This window comes from Schistocerca nitens, chromosome 1 (assembly GCF_023898315.1).
Source record: "Schistocerca nitens isolate TAMUIC-IGC-003100 chromosome 1, iqSchNite1.1, whole genome shotgun sequence".
Classification (NCBI taxonomy): domain Eukaryota; kingdom Metazoa; phylum Arthropoda; class Insecta; order Orthoptera; family Acrididae; genus Schistocerca; species Schistocerca nitens.
Genome location: NC_064614.1, coordinates 753,379,042 through 753,398,005, shown reverse-complemented (window position 1 = coordinate 753,398,005; position 18,964 = coordinate 753,379,042). Strand labels below are relative to the sequence as shown.

Here is an 18,964-nt window from a genome sequence, read left to right as displayed (position 1 = left end):
CATCTATACTCTGCAAATCACCATGAAATGCATGGCAGAGGGTACATCCCACTCTACTAGTTATCAGGGTTTCTTCCCATTCCATTCATGTGTGGAGCACAAGAAGAATGATTCTTTGAATGTCTCTGTGCATGCAGAATTACCGTATAGTAATCTTATCCTCACGATCCCTATGCGAGTGATGTGTAGGGGGTCATAGTATATTCCTAAGAGTTATCATTTAAAGCTGGTTCTTGAAACTTTGTTAACAGACTTTCTCAGGATAGTTTACATCTATCTTCTACAGTCTCCAAGTTCAGTTCCTTCAGCATCTCTGTGACACTTCCCATGGATCAAACAAACTTGTGACCATTTATGCTGCCCTTCTCGGTATACATTCAATATCCCCTGTTAGTGCTATTTGGTATGGGTTCCACACACTTAAGCGATATTCTAGAACTGGTTGCACAAGTGATTTGCACGCAATCGCCTTTGTAGACTGATTGCAGGTCCCCAGTATTCTACCGATCAACAGTCAACCTTGCCATGGCCCCTGATGCAAACATTTGGATGTCTGTGTGGTCGTGTGTTCACTTTTGCTAGAGAAAGAGCAAGTCCTCAAAAGCTAGTGTAAATACTATATTTTGTTGAGTATTCCTATGCACCACACATCAGTCAGCTGTGTGTAAGTGGTTGCCTTTCCTTTAGTTTACATATTAATCAACTAATAAGATGTATATTAACAGATACTCTGCCTTAATAAGTACACCCATCTCAATTCAATATACAATAGAATTAAAATGTTTGCAAGTAGAGTGATGCTTGTATTCCACAAATCCTTTCACAATGCAACCATAAATTTTGTGTCTGACAACATTTCTCCCTTGACACCTGATGAATTTCAGAAGGGGTTATGTAGCCAAAGACAATCACAGCACCTGGTGCATTTTTGTCCCCTTACAATTGTCACCAACAATGCAGACACAAAATAATAGCCCACCTGCCCATATTCACAACTTTATGGAGTCAATGCCAGTCGGATGCATTCCTTATCCTCTTACAATACTTTGCTAATAACTACAAGATTACTAATGCAGAAACAATGGCTGAACCCACAACAGGTAGCCCATGTTTGTCCGTGTTTGTTGCACAGTATTTGTTTTGTCTGTGATGTCATTGTACCAGTTTAGGCACATGTGTGTGATTTTTATTAATTACAAAAAATACGGGAAAGGCAACCACTCACCTACAGTGGATCAGTGCATGGAGCACAGAAACCCATACCAGAAAACAGCATTCACACTAGCTCTTTTTCTAACAACAGTACATGCATTCACACACACAATCACATAGACACCCAAATGCACATTGCCATGGTCGTGATATGAAAAAGAGCTAGAGCTCAAAAGCTAGTGAAAATTCTATTTTCTGTGATGTATTTCTGTGCTCCACGCATCAATCCACTACATGTGAGTGATTCCCTTTCCTTTATTTTGCATACTGCTCCATCCAGGAATTTTCATTATTGTTATAAATTAGCTTTGTATAAATTTATAAATTGGTATAGTATGGAAATGATTGTAGTCAGGACATTGATTCATGTGTCATTGTAAAGAAGTTGTGGAGCAGTATTAGGACCCAAAGTAAAACAATAATAATACTTGCCAAAATATAAGTGAAAATCTGGTATTAAATTGAAAATTACAAAATGATTAAAGATATTGTCCCAGTTAACTGGTAAATAAGTTCCAAATTACAGAAAAATCAAGTCAAAGGAATGCTTACATCAAACAGAATCCAAAGAGCTTAAAAAGTCCAGTCCCGAGTGAGTGCAAGAACTAGGGCCGTGTCGAAAATGAAATGAAAAAATGCCACAAAGTGATTACGTGACTGGATCATTGGGCATACTGCAACAGTCCGAACCTGTGGTTTATCTATTCTGGATAATCACTGTATTACACAGATAATTAAATTACTAATACCAAACGCATGTTTGATTTTATCCTGAACTTTACATGAAAATTCTACTGTGGACCCAAAATATGCAAACAGACTCTTTTCACACAGATGAAATATAACAAACAGTGGAGGCAGAAGGGAATTGCCAATAAACGGAGGAAGCAATAAATTCCAGTGATCAATAACAGCATTTATTATTAACGGAAAAACTTACTGATTCTGACTAGTGGCACAAAATATATCTTCAAAGGAACAAATGAGAGGAGTGTGAAAAATTAAAACATAATGCACACACAAGAAGATATGTACAAAATGTTCAACATCCTACATCACTAATGTGTCCAGTCTGCGATCACAACCACATGAAATGTCTACATGCATCCTCACCCATTAATCGCAATACATTAGCATCCAGACACTTTAAGGCCAGCAGCCCATTGTCTGACATGTATGTCCTTAGCAAAGAGGATGATGCTGTCTGCTGGCATGATAAGGAGAGAACTGTATCTTTTCACTGGAGCTGCCACCTCCAGAGTAATTAACATAGAACTAATCTTTCATGCTTGCTAAACACTTTCAAATGTACCAGTCAATGAGTTTACCTCCTCGTCCCATTAAAAAAGAAAAGTATATTTTTGCAGTAGTGGTTTCCTAATAGCTGCTTTTCCTTCAAGCAATCTTTTCTTCACTCTCTAATTATGGTGGTTGTTGGTTTGCCTTCAGTGGTCTAACACCTGTCAATAATCAAACTGGTTAATAGAACAGGAGGGCCACTATACAATTAGTGACCAGAATGGTGTTAGTAACAAAGAATACCACAACAGTAGCAACAACAAAAGAGGCTCCATTTATGATAAGTGCTTAAGAACAGTGAAGCATCAATGAAGGAAGGAAACCATTACATTATAGCAGGTAGAGGAAATTAAGTTTACAGGGTAAAAGTAGGCAAGCCACAAGGGTACTAACAGAGGTTTTAGAGAAAGTGACAAAAGCAAGGATGTTTCTCATTTGCATTCTATGTAGGCGTTCTTTTATAGAGGACTTTTAGGTGTATAAAGAAATATGTCAATAAACAGAAAATTTAATATGATTTTCAGCAGTTTCCATTATGCCAATCTTATAGGAACAAGGAGTTCTACAACAGTCCATTTCACCAGGAACGTGCTGCACAGAATTTATAATATATGCAAATGATATATCTGTAGCAGTTAGTGATAATAAAGTCACATATGCATACAAATTCAAGAGAAGAGCTGGAAGAGAGAGTTTCTCAAAACACAACTCTACCAAAACATGATTCAGTCATACCAACTTAATTATAAAACCTAAAAAAATACTTGCAGTTTAATACAAACAAAACACCTAAATCAAATGATGTCACTCTTGAGGTTGGGAACGCATTTTTAGGTGGTGTGCACTGTAATAAATACTGGGGTGGCATTGTCAACAGGTTCATTATTGGGGAGAACCATAAAAATAAAATCTGCTAATAAGTTAAGTCCTAGTACATTCCTAATAAGGGAAATGTCAAAAGCTGTAAATGCAGGTGCACTAGGGATGGTGTACTGTGGCTTGATCTACCAACACCTATCATATCGCATTCTAATAAGGGGATATGTTGCAGATACTAATATTCTAAAATTGGTGAAACTATAGAAGAAAGTAGTTAGGTGCATGGCTAATTTACCAACAAAACAAGCCTGCAAAAAATCATTCAGAGAACTAAATGTATAAACTGTTCTTGCCCATATATGTTAAAATAGACTGTATTGCTTTGTTGAACTGGGATACACATAATTACAACACAAGATGCAGGAATGTTTATCACCTGCAAGAAGTAGTCTTCATATAACGGAGAAGATTTGGTGAACAGTGGTCACTTTTTCACAATCAACTTTCAGACAGCATAAAAAACAAAGAGGACAGTAAGCAAATGCTGCTGAGTACATGTTTAAGGAGACCAAACATCAAAGGCCATAAGTCTCCCATTGATCCCCAGGACAGAAGCAGTGTACTCAATCTGCCTGTGTATAAAGTAAATTATATGTGCAAGAATGTCTGAGGTGGAACATGGGAACCAGTCTAGTATTCACTTTGTGGGATGTGGGAAACCATCTAAAAATCACATCCAGGCTGGCTGTCACACTGACCCCTCATCATTAATCCACCAGACAGATTTGATCCTGGGACTGGCATACCTCTTCATCCATGAAGCGGTGTTAACAATCTTCCTGATAGGTCTTTACAAACATAGATGGTGGAATTGCTTGTCAGTGAGAACAATTTTAGGTGGGTGATGGAGCCCCTAAGGGAAATAGTGGGCAGGTCAGGAAAGAAGGCCGATATCCACTCTGCTTGCCAGGGGGTCTCGTTCAAGATGTGGAGGAGGCTCTGCCAAAAATGCACCCAGCTGCAAATTGTGCCTCATGCTGGGTTCAGAAGCCATCCTCAATTCCTACAAGCAAGTGGTGGATTTGATGAAGGCAGCTAGCCTTGTCCATGGGGTAGAAGCACAGTTATTGTGTTATAGCATTGTTCCCAGAACCAGTCATGATCCTTTGGTTTTGAGCGGAGTGGAAGGTCTAAATAAGAGACTCAGATAATTGTACAATCATATTAGATGCAAATTTTTTCAATCATCACTATCAATTGGAGAAATGTAGACCCCACTTAAGAGGTCAAGCATGTGCAATGCACAGGAAGAGGTTACCTGGGTAACAAAATGTGTGTGGCATGCACATTTGGGTTTTTTTGGAACAGAGAAATCCCTCCACAGGCCCAATAAGATGTGTTCTGAGTCCAAAGAAGGTATCAGTCATCATAGCAGATTGGAAAAAGAAAATATTAAGAGTGTATTAGTTAACTGCAGGAGCATCTATAGAAAGTTCCCAGAAATATTCTCATTTATAAATGGTAACAAAGCTCACATAGTAGTAGGGATAGAAAGCTGGCTTAAAACAGATGTCACTAGCATTGAAATTTTAAACTGTGGCTGGAATGTGTATAGCAAAGAGGAGGTGAATGTTGGTGGTGGAGGTGAGTAAAATTCGTACAGATTCAGAACACAAAATAATTTGGGTGAAGATTAAGAGTTAAAGGTGGATAAAATATGTTCATCAGATGCTTTTGTAGATCCTCTGCCTCAAGAGCAGAAGTGGTGGAACATCTGAGGGGAAACCTGGAAAATATTTTATGTAAATTTCCTGGTCATGCCGTAATAACAGGTTCTAACTTAGGTATAAACTGGGAGGCTCAAGTCATTAGAATGGGTAGTAGGGACAGGGAATAATGTGAAATTGTTCTAAGTGCCTTATCCAAAAATTACCTTGAGCAGTTTATCAGAGAACTGACTCATGAAGACATCATCTTACACCAGCTGGTGGCAAAACGGCCTGAATTTTTCAACTCAGTTAGTGCAGAACGGAGTCAGTGATCATAAGACCATTACTGTGTCACTGAACGTGGCTGTAAATAGGAAAACAAAGGAAGGTTGAAAGCTCTTTCTGTTTAGAAAGAGTGACAAAAGAGAGATTTCTGATTACCTGATATGTCAACATGAAAATTTCATCTCCAGGACTGACAATAATCTGCATCAATGGAAAAAGTTCAAGAGAATCATAGAACAGGCTTTAGACAATTATGTGCTGAAAACATTGTGAGGAATGGAAAAGATCCACTGTGTTTTGCCAACTATGTTATAAAGCTGCTACAAAAGCAAAGAGAGCTTAATCACAAATTTAAATGTAACCAAAAAACACCACAGTAAATGGATCAAAGCCATCAGTCCAGACTCTCTGTAACCATCATGGCATTGAAACATAGAATGACACAGAAAAGGCCAAAATACTACATGTATTGTTCTAAAACTGTTTCACATAGGTAGAGTGCACTGTATTTCCTCCTTTAAATAGTCACAGATATGACAAAACAACTGATGCCGAACTCAGTTATGAAGGGATAGAAACACCACTGAAATTGCTCAAAAAAGAAAAGGCATTTAGAGCTGAAAGGATACCAATTCGATTCTACACAGAGTATGCGAAAGAACTTGCCCTCTTCTGGCAGCAGTGTACCCATCTCCAGAGAAGTGAAGAGTTCGTAGTTGGGGTTGGGTTGATGCGGAGGAGGAGACCAAACAGCGAGGTCATCTGTCTCATCGGATTAGGGAAGGACGGGGATGGAAGTCGGCCATGACCTTTCAAAGGAACCATCCCGGCATTTGCCTGAAATGATTTAGGGAAATCAGGATGGCCGGATGTGGGGTTGAACCTTCATCCTCCTGAATGTGAGTCCATTGTGCTAACCACTGCACCATTCTCATTTTCAAGATTGGTTGTCGAACAGATGCACAAAACAATAAGCCTATATCTGACATCAATCTGTTGTAGAATTTTGAAACATGTGGTATGCTTACCTATACTTTTTTTTAAAAAAAATCTCACCAGATAGATAAGGATGGTTCGCAACTTTAAACTGAACAATAAAATAAACAATGACACAGAGAGCATCCCAGAGTGCCCCAGAGAGCATCCCAGAGTGCCCCAGAGAGCATAAACACCAAGAAGAATCGCTTCTCGGCTTTTGGCAAGATCAATGTGTAGGATTCTATATCAAAAAATATGGCTGTCTTGAGTTAGACGCATCAGCTACAGAAGGCGGGTGACCTTGAACGGGACTTAGCCGCTGCACGAGGCGCCAGGCAGATCACGCTAGAGTTTTAACTAAGTGCGATCCGCTGGAAAACTCTGCTTCCGGTGCCGCCATTGCGGTTTATCAGCGCACCACTTCCTGCCGCGCCCATCTGGGTTCTAATTATCTGCAGGAAGTGTGACGTATGGCGCTGCTCTTATCAGTACTTGCAGGCAGCTACACATGTAGCATGAGCATCCCATGCTCTCTGGGGCATTGTCTGATTATCCCAGAGTGCCCCAGAGAGATTTATTTTATTTTTTGGTATACACTCCTACACATTGATCTTGCCAAAAGCCGAGAAGCGATTCTTCTTGCTGTTTTAGCTTCTCGGCTGCACTCCTACAAATAATCAGATAATGCCCCAGAGAGCATCCCAGAGAGCATCCCAGAGTGCCCCAGAGAGCTAAAACACCAAGAAGAATCGCTTCTTGGCTTTTGGCAAGATCAATGTGTAGGAGTGCATATCAAAAAATAAAATAAATATAGTGCTTTTGGAGACAGAAAATGTCTTCTGGAGAAACCAACATAGGTTCTAGAAACAATGGCTTTGTGAAACCCAGCTCACTCTGTTCATCCACAAGATTGAGAAAGCTGTAGATAACAACACCCAGATAGTTGACATGTTCTTTGACCTCTGGAAGATGTTCAATACAGTTCTACAAGCCACCAAATGTACACAATAAAAGCATACAGAATATCAGATCAGCAACATGATTGGATTGAAGAGTTTTCTAGCGACCAGAACACAGCATGTCTTTCTGAATGGCAAGAAGTCTTCAGGAGTAAAAGGAACTTCATGCATGCCCCAAGGGAATGTTATAGGATCATTACTATTCACAATATATGTAAATGACCTGACAGATAACATCAGATATTCCATGAGGCTATCCATGGATGATGCTGTTGTATACACAGAAGTTGAAATGCTAGAAAATAGTAGCAAAATGCAGGAGGAACTGCAGAGGGTCAGCACTTTGTGCAGGGAGTGACAGTTGACAACCAGCCGCTGTGGCTGAGCAGTTCTAGGCACTTCAGTCCGGAACCGCGCTGCTGCTATGGTTGCAGGTTCGAATCCTGCCTCAGGCTTGGTTGTGTGTGATGTCCTTAGGTTAGTTAGGTTTAAGTAGTTCTAAGTCTAGGGGACTGATGACCTCAGATGTTAAGTCCCATAGTGCTTAGAGCCATTTGAACCATTTTTGACAGTTGACACCCCCCCCCCCCCCCCCCAACAAAAACAAATGTAACATTTTATGAATACACAGACTGCAAGACCCTTCACTGTATTATTACATGGCTGTTCTGCAATCAATGGAAGCAGTTACTTTCAAAATGTATCTAAGAGTGTGCATACGGAATGATTTGAAGTGGAACAACCACAAAAAATTGATCCTTGGTCAGGCACATGCCAGACAGACATTCTATGGAAGAGTCCTCAGGAAATGTAGTCCATCAAGGAAGGAAGTAGCACATAAAAGATTAATTTGACCAATACGTGAATATTGCTCACCACTCTAGTATCCGCACCAGATAGGATTAATAAAGGCAAGAGAGAAGATCCAAAGAAGAGCAGCATGTTTCATTCCAGGTTCATGAGTACCTGACTGCCTCCATGGGCAGACACTGCAAGATGAGTATCCTGCATCATGGTGTGGTCTACTGTTAAGTTCCAAGAGTGTATTTTCTTAATGAATGAACCAATACATTGGTTCCTCCTATGTATATCTTGTGGAAAGACCATGAAGATAAAAATTAGACACATTTGAGACCACACGGAGGCTCATCAGCAATTGTTCTTCCTGCAAACCATAGCGAATGGAACAGGAAATGTTGGAAGTTACACTGGTACCTAAAGTACCCTTGCCACACACTGAAAAGTGGCTTGCAGAGTATAGATGCAAGTGTAGAAAACTTGCGTTCCTGGTGCTGTGTGTTAGCTAATTCATTTACAAAATGAGCACCGACATTTCAATAGTGTTTCTTTAATTTTGCATGCCTGTTTAACTTCTTGTATACTTTGTTTTTATCTGTAAAACTGGGCCTATATCTACAGTCAATTTGCAAAAAAAACCTCCATATTTTTATTTAAAGCTGTATGAACATGACTGTCTAATACCAACAAGATGACGAGGACATCTGCCGCTGCCACCACCGCCACCACCTTCTGTGATACACATTATGTTGATGTTTTCTTTATTTTTCTTTGAGTTTCATACCTGATATTCTTTTCCTTAAATTTTATACCCAATGCTCAATCATTCATTATACAAAATCACTCACTCATACAAATCACCAACAAATGAGATGTGAACTGATTTCTAGTGGCTAAGAAAAAACATGTCAGCAGAAATTGAGGGTGAATTTAGAGACACTTGAAAATTTATTTAACAGGTGGGTTAATACATAAACCAAGTTCCTCTTGAATTTAATCCTACATTTCAATACTTGGACAACTGGACGATTATTTCACATGAATAAAAATAACCTCCGGTAGTATACACAGAACTACAGATTTAAGAAATTGCCTTATTATCTATGTAAATTTTTTTGCTATGAGAATTTGAAGACACTGCTCTTACCCGCCCATTGATATACCCGTAGCTGCTAAAGGAACATTTGGATTGAGAGTCTGCACATGATGAATAACAGCTGACAGATCTTCACAGTTCGCAGCACAGTATGTTCGAGGTGTCTGGAAGATACAAACATAACTGAACTATGAGAGAATTTTTAAAAGTTCAGACTATATACTCATGATTCGGGGAACTGAAAGCAAACACTTGACTATTTCAAGAACTCTTGTCCAGTGATTAGAATAATAGTTAGATTGTATGGCCAAGAGGCAATATTTAAGCAGATTTTATAGCAACCATCATTCCCTTATTTTCCCTTGACAAATAAGGAATCTATTGTATAAATAGCTCTAATCTTGGAAATCCAGAATCATGATACTTGCTAAATATCTTTAATTACATCTACAAAAAACTACATTTGGTCTGGTTATTTATGGAAATGGAGAAAAAATATCTGAGCATTTACATATATTTGTACGTTACCTGTGCTTGGGCCACATTAAACTTTATTGTTATTTGGTATTCGTACCTATCTGTGCAACATTTGGCAACAGAAACATAATCATCAGTGTCAGGTGACTATGAGAAAAGCTGTGTGAATATGCTCTACAGTGCATGTTCAGTATAATTATGCAGAATTCTTGACCAACTACATTTATTAAATTAATAGAATAATATTCCAAATTTGTTACAAACACTGTTTACACACTGTTTTGCACACAGTTAATATATGTAACGATTATTTTTGCTAAGAGTTAAGCTCCTACAGGCACATTGTCTATTTCAAAGCTCGCAGTACAGATTTTTAGAACTGTAATCACTTACATTTTCTTCCCCAAAAACCTCAATTGTTCGCTACAGAAAAGTCTGTATTTCACTGAGCATGATAATTTTGATACAGAATTTCTCAACTTCTCTGGCAGCAAGGTTCGTTCAAACACTGTATCAAATAGCAATTAGTTTTCAACAGTACTACAACAGCCCATCAGGGGAAACCAGAGTGTCATCCCAAAATTTTGCCAGAAAATGAACATACTGACCAGAAACAAGTGCATTAGTCAGAGGTGGTTTCACAACTGGATCCTGGTGACGACTGTCCTGTTAACAGGTTGAGGCACAAGGCTGACCATATCAGGAAATACATATGCTGGTTTGACCTTGTTTAAACATAATGTTGTGGTCTTGTCATGTAATAACACTGTGCTCTGTCTCTTCTTTTCACTAACTGGTGAGAGCCAATATATGGTGGCTAAAATGCTGGTTAGACACCATCTGCTCAAAACACTACAAAGGGCACAATTTTGCAAGTCCTGATGAGTGAATATAAGTGTGGAACTATGTCTGGAGATCAGTTAAGAACAAATGTAAGCAATATGGACATGCAGATGTGCAACAAATTCTGACAGGTTAACAACAATGGCTGTGTGGCAATCACATTGACAAATTCACCAGGCAAGCGCAGTGGCTCATCACAAAATCAGTTCAGCTGCAAAAGCACTGAAACTGACTTTATACATTGCACAAAGGCAAACAGAACCATCCGAAGTACAGTTGTACAATGAGTCATACAGCAGCTTAAAGCAGTCACAAGTGTACAATGACATTGCTGAATCATGCCATGGCTTGATTGTCGCTTGTGGTACAATGATGGTTGGTACCACAAAACTCGAGAAATACCTCTGAATCAAACTGCCGACCATGGCAGCTGAAGTGAGAAAACCAATTTGACATAAAAGGTACGGACAGTTTCTCTACTGTAATGTCTGCAACTGGCTCATTTCTGACCAGCATGTGACATGGTCTGTCATTGTCAATAAAATAATAGGAATTGCTCATCAGAGGGTGGCAGTGGACTGAATACATCTATGAATACATGAGCAAAACCCATAATAGTATTTGGAAAATTGCCTACATGCACATGTATGTGGTGCACTACTTTGTGTTGACAGGCAAAGCCTGCATGGGCCCTCATGTCGGACCTTCTGAACACCAGGCAGCACAAAATGCTCAGTGACCAAATGTGTTGATTCTCTACCTTTAGAGTGAATATGAGTATGCAGGCTGCCAAAGGTATCACATCAAAATTTGGTTAAAGGGAACAGTTGAGGCTTTCCAGTGGATATATCACAATGGAGCTGCACTGTTAGGACCCCACACAGAAGACATGCTTTGTTGGCGGTCCACAATTTTTGCATTTTTTACCGTGATAAATTGATGGTGCATTGTTCATCTTTGGCGCGTTAGAGTAGAAGTTGTCTCACATTCAACTAAGAAAGAAATCCAAATTGTCTTTTGTGAGATACTGCATGTGCCAGGTAGCTTAAATCGAAATCCTAAGATTCTAATATTTTACTGTTTGTATCGCTTTTGCATAATATTTTATTGTGTAAGTCCTGATTATATAGTGTGCTTTTTCAAATATTTGTTAGTGCTACAAGAACTTCATATTATGTCATCAATTCCAAATTTAATTTTTGTTTTTTAGAAAATTTTGGCCACATTGTCCTTAGTTGTGGAGAGTTTTTCCCTAATTTAATTGTACAGCGTACATTTAAAGTATATCTTCAAGATTTATCGATGCTGCCGAGTGCGTGTGCTTTTGTACAGTCTGATAACAATGAAAATAATCAGTTACTGACAAAATAAACAGATTGATTGTAAACAGATTGATTTAAAAAAATCTACTCACCAAGCACTGGCAGGGGAACATGACATACAAAAGGGTTTATTTAACTTTTACAGGCTTTCGAAGCCAGTGGCTCCTCCTCCTTGCACAAGAGTTAAAGGGGATGGAAGAGGAGGGAAGGAAAATGACTCTAGAGGTTTAGGAAAGGGATACGGTTCAGAAAAGTCACCCAGAACACTGGGTCAGGGGAGACTAACCAGACAGGATGAGAAGGAAAGACTGATGCTTTACTCTCCTGAACTGGGGTTCTGGGTGACTTTTCAGAACTATACCTCTTTCCCTGAACCTTTCCAGTCCTTTTCCTTCATCCAACTCTTCTGCCAGAAGGAGCCACTGGCTCTGAAAGCTTATAAAAGTTAAAACATTTTGTGTGTGTGTTTCCTTGCCACCGCTTGCTGGGTAGATTTTTTATCCATGCATTTGTACAGTTTTAGTAGTTGTCTCTCTGTACAAAAAAATCTTTCTCTCAAAATTTCAGTGAATATCTATACAAATAAACATAAATTTCTGAGAATTTTTGAAAGTTATGAGTATTATGCATAGCATATTTCTTAGTAAAAGAGACTTTGTGATATACGGTTACCATAGCATATATTATAACTAACATATCAGGGTTACATTCAGATTTCTTTTAATGGGGTACACTTTCTGCATTTTTTGTACATTAATGCTATTTTCAAGTTTGTTGATGACCATAACCTGTGAAATGGTTCAGGAAATTAGCAAATTTTATGCCAAATTTTTCTATTGTCATAAAATATCTCTTTTCTGTTGTTAATCATTTCTGTCCTTATAGGCAACTGGTGATGTTAGTAGTATATAGGACCATGTATTCAAATAAAATCAGCAAGCTTAGTTTTCTGTTCTGTAAAATATTGCACCATACACAATGCAGTCCCATTGCATATGCTGTTCTCGGGCATGGGATGAGTTAGTCTACGTTTGTAAGCAGCTGGAAATTTTCTGGACTACTTTCAAGCATTTGTACACTTCTAAGAAAGGATATGTTGGGAGGGTTACCAAGAATCATGTATGAGAGGTAGCAAAGGTACCTCAAGTACTGTGGATGCTGTCTATATAGCAAATTCAGGAAGGCGTGCCTTTGACTTGCATGCCAATGGTAGGTCTCTGGTGCCCTACGCATTGGAGACAGGGACCAGGGAGAACTCTAGGTGTTAAACCCATTCCCCTCAAGTCAACGAATCTGAGGTGCTGCCTTCCACTGAAACTGAGGCAGTGAGAATCACTTCACCTGATGGGGAACATGTTAACTCCCATGTCAAGGGGAGGCAAAAGCTAGAGGGTAGGGATCTATTTATTGCCTTCAGCTTAAACATCCTGTGAATAATGGAACCTCTTAGAGAAATGGCAGCAAGGGACAGAAAGGAACACATTGTGCACTCAGTGTGTATACCTCGTGGCCCCATTCAAATAGTCAAAGAGTGTGTTCCAGCTGCCATTGAGGTAACAGGATGTAACCTACTATGAATTGTGGCAGACACTGTAAAAAAGGTTGTCAACTGTCTGGGCTCTGATGTCACAGTTGGATCATTCCAGTGGTAAGAAGAAAAGCCTAGACTTGCTCATGGAGTTTCAATAAAGCACACAGTCTGCACTCTTGCTTCCAGAACTGATTGTGGCCCCCTGGTTCTGAATCTAGTGGAAGGCTCGAACCAGAGACATGATTTTAAGGTGCGCTTGCATCCACAGCATAGTTGATACACATTAAAAATATTCTTTAAAAAATTGTGAAAATCTTCTAAGAAAACTTCTGGAAACAACATTACCTGTTGATAATCCTTTATTCTGAGATTACACATGACTGGTTTTGTTAGGTTAGTGTTGTTTAACGTCCCGTCGACAACGAGGTCATTAGAGACGGAGCGCAAGCTCAGGTTAGGGAAGGATGGGGAAGGAAATCGGCCGTGCCCTTTCAAAGGAACCATCCCGGCATTTGCCTGAAACGATTTAGGGAAATCACGGAAAACCTAAATCAGGATGGCTGGAGACGGGATTGAACCGTCGTCCTCCCGAATGCGAGTCCAGTGTGCTAACCACTGCGCCACCTCGCTCGGTGACTGGTTTTGTGATATTGTAATTGTACGTTCAGGTGAAAAATATAGCTAATTTAACATTAGGCATGCCAATGTTTGGATGGCATTTGACATGAGTATGGACAGTTAAAATCGATGCTAAGTAACCCAGAAAAAGAAAACCAAAATTAGTAGTTGTAGGCCATGTAAGTGAACTCTTAGAGTTGTGTTTGTAGACCAGTGCTGCAGATCTGGTGAAAACAATAAGCCACATTTTGTGACCTGGCTATGCCTGTAGCAGAAAGGTCGACCTTCCTGCTGCATGCATAGTCATGGGCACTACATGTTGCTTCTTGGTGTTTTCACTGGTTTTTCGGCACTGTTCTACAAAAGTGACTTGCAGAGCTCAGTTACCCAGCCTACAACAAATAATTTTGATTGTCTTTTTGTGGGTTTCCACTGATTTTAACTGGCAATGCTAATGTCAAGTGCCATCTGAAATTTTGGAAACAATACCAATTCAATGGCCTAATGGTAAATTAGCTAAATTTTTCAACTTCAAATGCAATTAAAATATCATGAAATGGGCAGTGAATAATCTTAGAATGAAGGATTATTGACATCTAATGCAGTTGAATGAAAGACTTTTGAAGTGTCGTCGAGAAGCTCAAATCCCCTGAGACAGAAGTTACAAGCAAGACTGAGCACAACCCAGTATCAAGAGTGAGCACTGACTTACAACTGGATCCTTTTATCAACCACCAGACACATCCCCAGTTGTGACTGAAAACTTTTAGAAGACAACTTCAGTTCACTGATGCACGAGTTCCTCTAACGTACTTCTGTTACCATCATACTGTTGTGATCAATGGAGGAGACTTTAACCATCCATAATTCAATTTGAAGAATTACTGTTTCTTATATGAGAGAGGTCTGCCTCTGTAGCCAAGTGGTCAACACGACAGACCCTCATGTGGGGGGGCTTGGGTTCAATTCCCAATACTACTAGCGATTTTTCCCTGGTGGGAGAAGTGCACCAGGGAGCAGTCTGACTTGTGGTGCCAACTGAGGAGCTACCTAATTGAGAGGTAGCAATTCCAAGGTCAGAACATGGACAATGACCGGGAGTGTGGTGTGCTGATCTCATGCGCCTCCATACCACATCTGATGATGAGCTACTGAGGATGACAGGCTTGTTAGTTGACTACTACTTGTCTTCAGAGCCTGATCAAGGGGTTCCCTTTTTTCCTTTATGTGAGAGGGCAATACAAACAGCTTCTTTGAAAACTCCCTAGAATACATACTTTGAAACACCACTCACAATGGAAATATCTTAGATCTAAAGACAGGAAACAGACTTGATGGCACTGAGGATGGCTACACTGAAACTAGTATCAGTAACCATGAGTGGTTGTTACAACAATGATTACCAAAGTGCAAAGGAAATTAAAACAAGCTGGAAGATTTATATGTTCAGTAAACTACATAAAGAGGCAGTGGCATTATATCTCAGCGAGGAACTTGAAACATTTAGCTCTAACAGAAGCATGTAGAAGAACTATGGCTCAAGTTTAAAATATTAGTTAATTATGCTATCAATAGACCTGTACCTAGAAAGTCAGTTAATGATGGAGGGACCCTCCATGGGATGCTGTCATTATAAAGCAAGGAGACTACTGCATATTATATATAAAACAAAGCACGCAGTTATAGACAGGGAGATGCTGAAGGAAACATGTTTGGTTGTCAAGAGGGCAATGCATGAAGACTTCAAAATCTACTGTAGCAGTATATTATCAAAAAATTTCTCATAAAACCTGAATAAATCCTGTTCATATGCAAACGTTCTTAGTGGCTCACATGTCAGTGTACAGACATTCACAGACAAGATGGGAACTGAAACTGAGGTTTGCAAAATGCTAAACTCTATTTTCAAATGTGCTCTTACAAAGGAAAATTCTGGAGTACTGCCTCGGTTTAATTCTAGTACCACTGCAAAGATGAGTGAAATAGACATTAGTGTCAGTGGCATTGAGGAGCAGTTAAAACAGTTTAAACTGAACAAAGCCCCAATGCCTCATGGAATTTCTATCACATTCTGTAGCACACTTGAAGCCAAGTTAGCTCCCCTTTTAACCATAATATATCATACATACTTTGAACAAAAAGTCATGTTCAGTGGTTGTAAGAAAGTACAGGTCACAACCATCTACAAGAAGGGCAAACTATTATTGACATCCATTTGTTGCAGAATCTTAGAACACATTCAGAGTTCAAATGTGATGAAGTATCTTGAACAGAATGATGTCCTCCATGCCTATCAGCAAGGATTCCAAAATAATGGATCAACTGAAACCCGTTTGCACTTTTCTCACATGAAATCCTGAAAGCCACAGATTAAGGCAGTGAGGGAGATGCAGTATTTCTTGATTTTCAAAAGGCATCCAACTCAGCATGACACATACGCTTATTATCGAAAGTACAGTTATGTGTGTAAAGCAAAATTTGTGTCTGGATTGTTGAGTTTTGGTGCAGTTCACATAGTAGGTTCTCTTAGATGGGGAGTCACCGACAGATGTATAAGTAACTTCACTTGTGCCCCGGGGAAGTGTGATGGGACCCTTGCAGTTCATGTTATATATTAATGACCTTGCAGACAACATTAATAGTAACCTCAGACTTTTTGTGGATGATGCATTTATCTTCAGTGACACACTGTCTGCAAAAAGCTGCTCAAATATTCATTCAAATCTTGATTCGATTTCAAAGTGGCAATTTGCCTTTAATGTTCACAAATGCAAAATTTTGCACTGTACAAAACAAGAAAGCTGTAGCACCCAGTGACTACAATATCAACAAGTCTCAGTTGGAATCATACAAATATATGAGTGTAACAAAATGTAGGAATATGAAATGGAACAATAACAAGCTGAGTCATAGGTAAATGAGATGGCAGAGTTATAACCACTTGTAAAATACCAGGGAAAAGCGATCAGTCTACAAAAGAGATTGCTTACAAAGTACAAATGCAATCTATCTTAGAATACTGCTCAAAAGTGTGGGAGCCGTATCAAATAGGTCTAACAGGACATAATGAAATTATACAAAGAAGAGCAGCAAGTCTCTGACAGCACTGCCATCTCATCGGCAAACCTGAGAGTTTTTATTTCTTCTCTCTGAATTTAATTCCCATTCCAAATTAATCTTTGATTTTTGTTACTGCTTATTCAGGGGACAGACTGAATTACATTAGCGAAAGGCTAAAACCCTGCTCCCTGCTCAAATACTACTTCCCTTTCATGTCCTTCAACTTATTTCTGCAGCACTCACACTGATTTTCCCAGAGATCAGATTTCTTCCAACTTTTCCATTCTCCTGTAAACAATTCATGTCAGTATTTTGCAACCATGATTTAAACTGATGGTTTCATAGTATTTACTATAGTCAGCACCTGCCTTCTTTGTTCCTGAAGTCTTATGGTATATCATGTGTCTCATATTTTGCACACAGTTACAATAACTTTGTCTTGGCTGGCCCTTCTAAGTATCACAATAATTCTGAGGGAATGTCATCTACTCCAGGGGTACTGTTTTCACTTTGAGCTTTCAGTGCTCTGTCAAATCCTCCTCGCAGTAACATATCTCCCATCTCATCTTTACCTAATTCTCCTTTCTTTTCTATGATGTTGTCATTATGTTCTTTTCCTTACACAGGCCCTCAACACATTCTTCCATCTTTCAACTTTCCCTTCATAGCTTAGTATTGACTTGCCATCTGAGCTGCAGCTATTCGTACAGCTGCATCTCTCTCCTTCAAATGTCTCTAATTTATCTATAGTTGGTGTCTATCTTTCCCCTAGTTATGCATGCTTCTACAGCCTTGTCTTTTTCCTATGGCCATTCCTGCTTAGCCATTTTGCACTTTCTTTGAGAATCATTTTTCTAGACATCCATACTCCCTGCTGTCTGCTTCATTAGTTCCATTTTTATATTTTCTCCTTTCATCAATTAAATTCAATTATCTCCTGTGTAGTCCAACGATTTCTATTATGTTTTGTCTTTTCATCAATAGGAACTTTGGCTATCTTCTGTATTTCATCTCTCAAAGTAACTCATTAGTCTTTTATTGCATCTCTTTCCCTCATTTCAGTTCAATGAGCAAATTATGACCAGAATCCACACCTATCCCAGAAAATGTCTTACAGTTAAAATCTGATTTTGAAATCTCTGTCTTACCTCTAAAAAATCAATCTAAAAACCTTCGAGGGTCTCCAGTTCTCTTCCATGAATACAACCAACCTCCATTCATGAGTTTTCTTAAGCAAAGTGTTCACAATCATTAAATTATGCCTTCATTTATTACTATTCTTAAACCAAGTGTTAGTGATGATTAAAATTACGCCCTCTGTAAAAGTTTCCCATGTTCACAGACTAAATAATCTTGTCGGAGATTGCCTCCCACAAATTAGCAGCATCTTGTGCTGCACTTATTTTGCAGAGCTTGCCAATACACAGAAAACTGATGAAGAAATTCTTGCACTATACCTCTTACAGGCTTACAGATATGATCATTAACATTCCTTGATTTGTCATTCAACTCTGTCTATATCTACATCCATACATCAACTTTATCTACATCTACATCCATACACTACCAACCACCGTTAAATACATGGCAGAAGGTACTTCCTATTATAGCTTTTCCATTCAAGTATGGAGTGCAGGAAGAATAATTGCTTAAATACCTCTGTGCGCTATGTAACTAATCTAGTCCTGTTTTCAGGATTCCTACGGGAGCAATATATTGGGGTTTTTACTGTATTCCTAGATTCATCATTTAAAGTTGGTTCTTGAAAAGTTACTAAATTGGCTTTCATGGGACAGTTTGTCTCCATCATCAAGTGTTTATCAGTTCAAGTCTTTCCACATCTCCGTGACACTCTCCCATGGGTCAAACAAACCTGTGACTATTTGTACAAGTTTGGTATCCTCTTAAGTCCTATTTGGTATGGGTCCCACACATTTGAGCAATATTCTAGCATGACT

At 39.0% G+C, this 18,964-nt stretch overlaps 1 protein-coding gene across 2 annotated transcripts in view; it reads right to left on the bottom strand.

The window, feature by feature from the left end:
- LOC126260869 (phospholipase ABHD3) overlaps positions 1-18,964 on the bottom strand; it is a 548,197-nt gene that overhangs the window by 522,701 nt on the left and 6,532 nt on the right. For both annotated transcript variants that reach the window (XR_007546654.1, XM_049958300.1), the window contains exon 4: positions 9,207-9,319. Coding sequence is in view for 1 of the 2 variants with exons in the window: in XM_049958300.1 (XP_049814257.1) it covers positions 9,207-9,319 (113 nt within the window). In the remaining variant the exon portion in view is untranslated. The remainder of the gene's footprint in view (positions 1-9,206; positions 9,320-18,964) is intronic.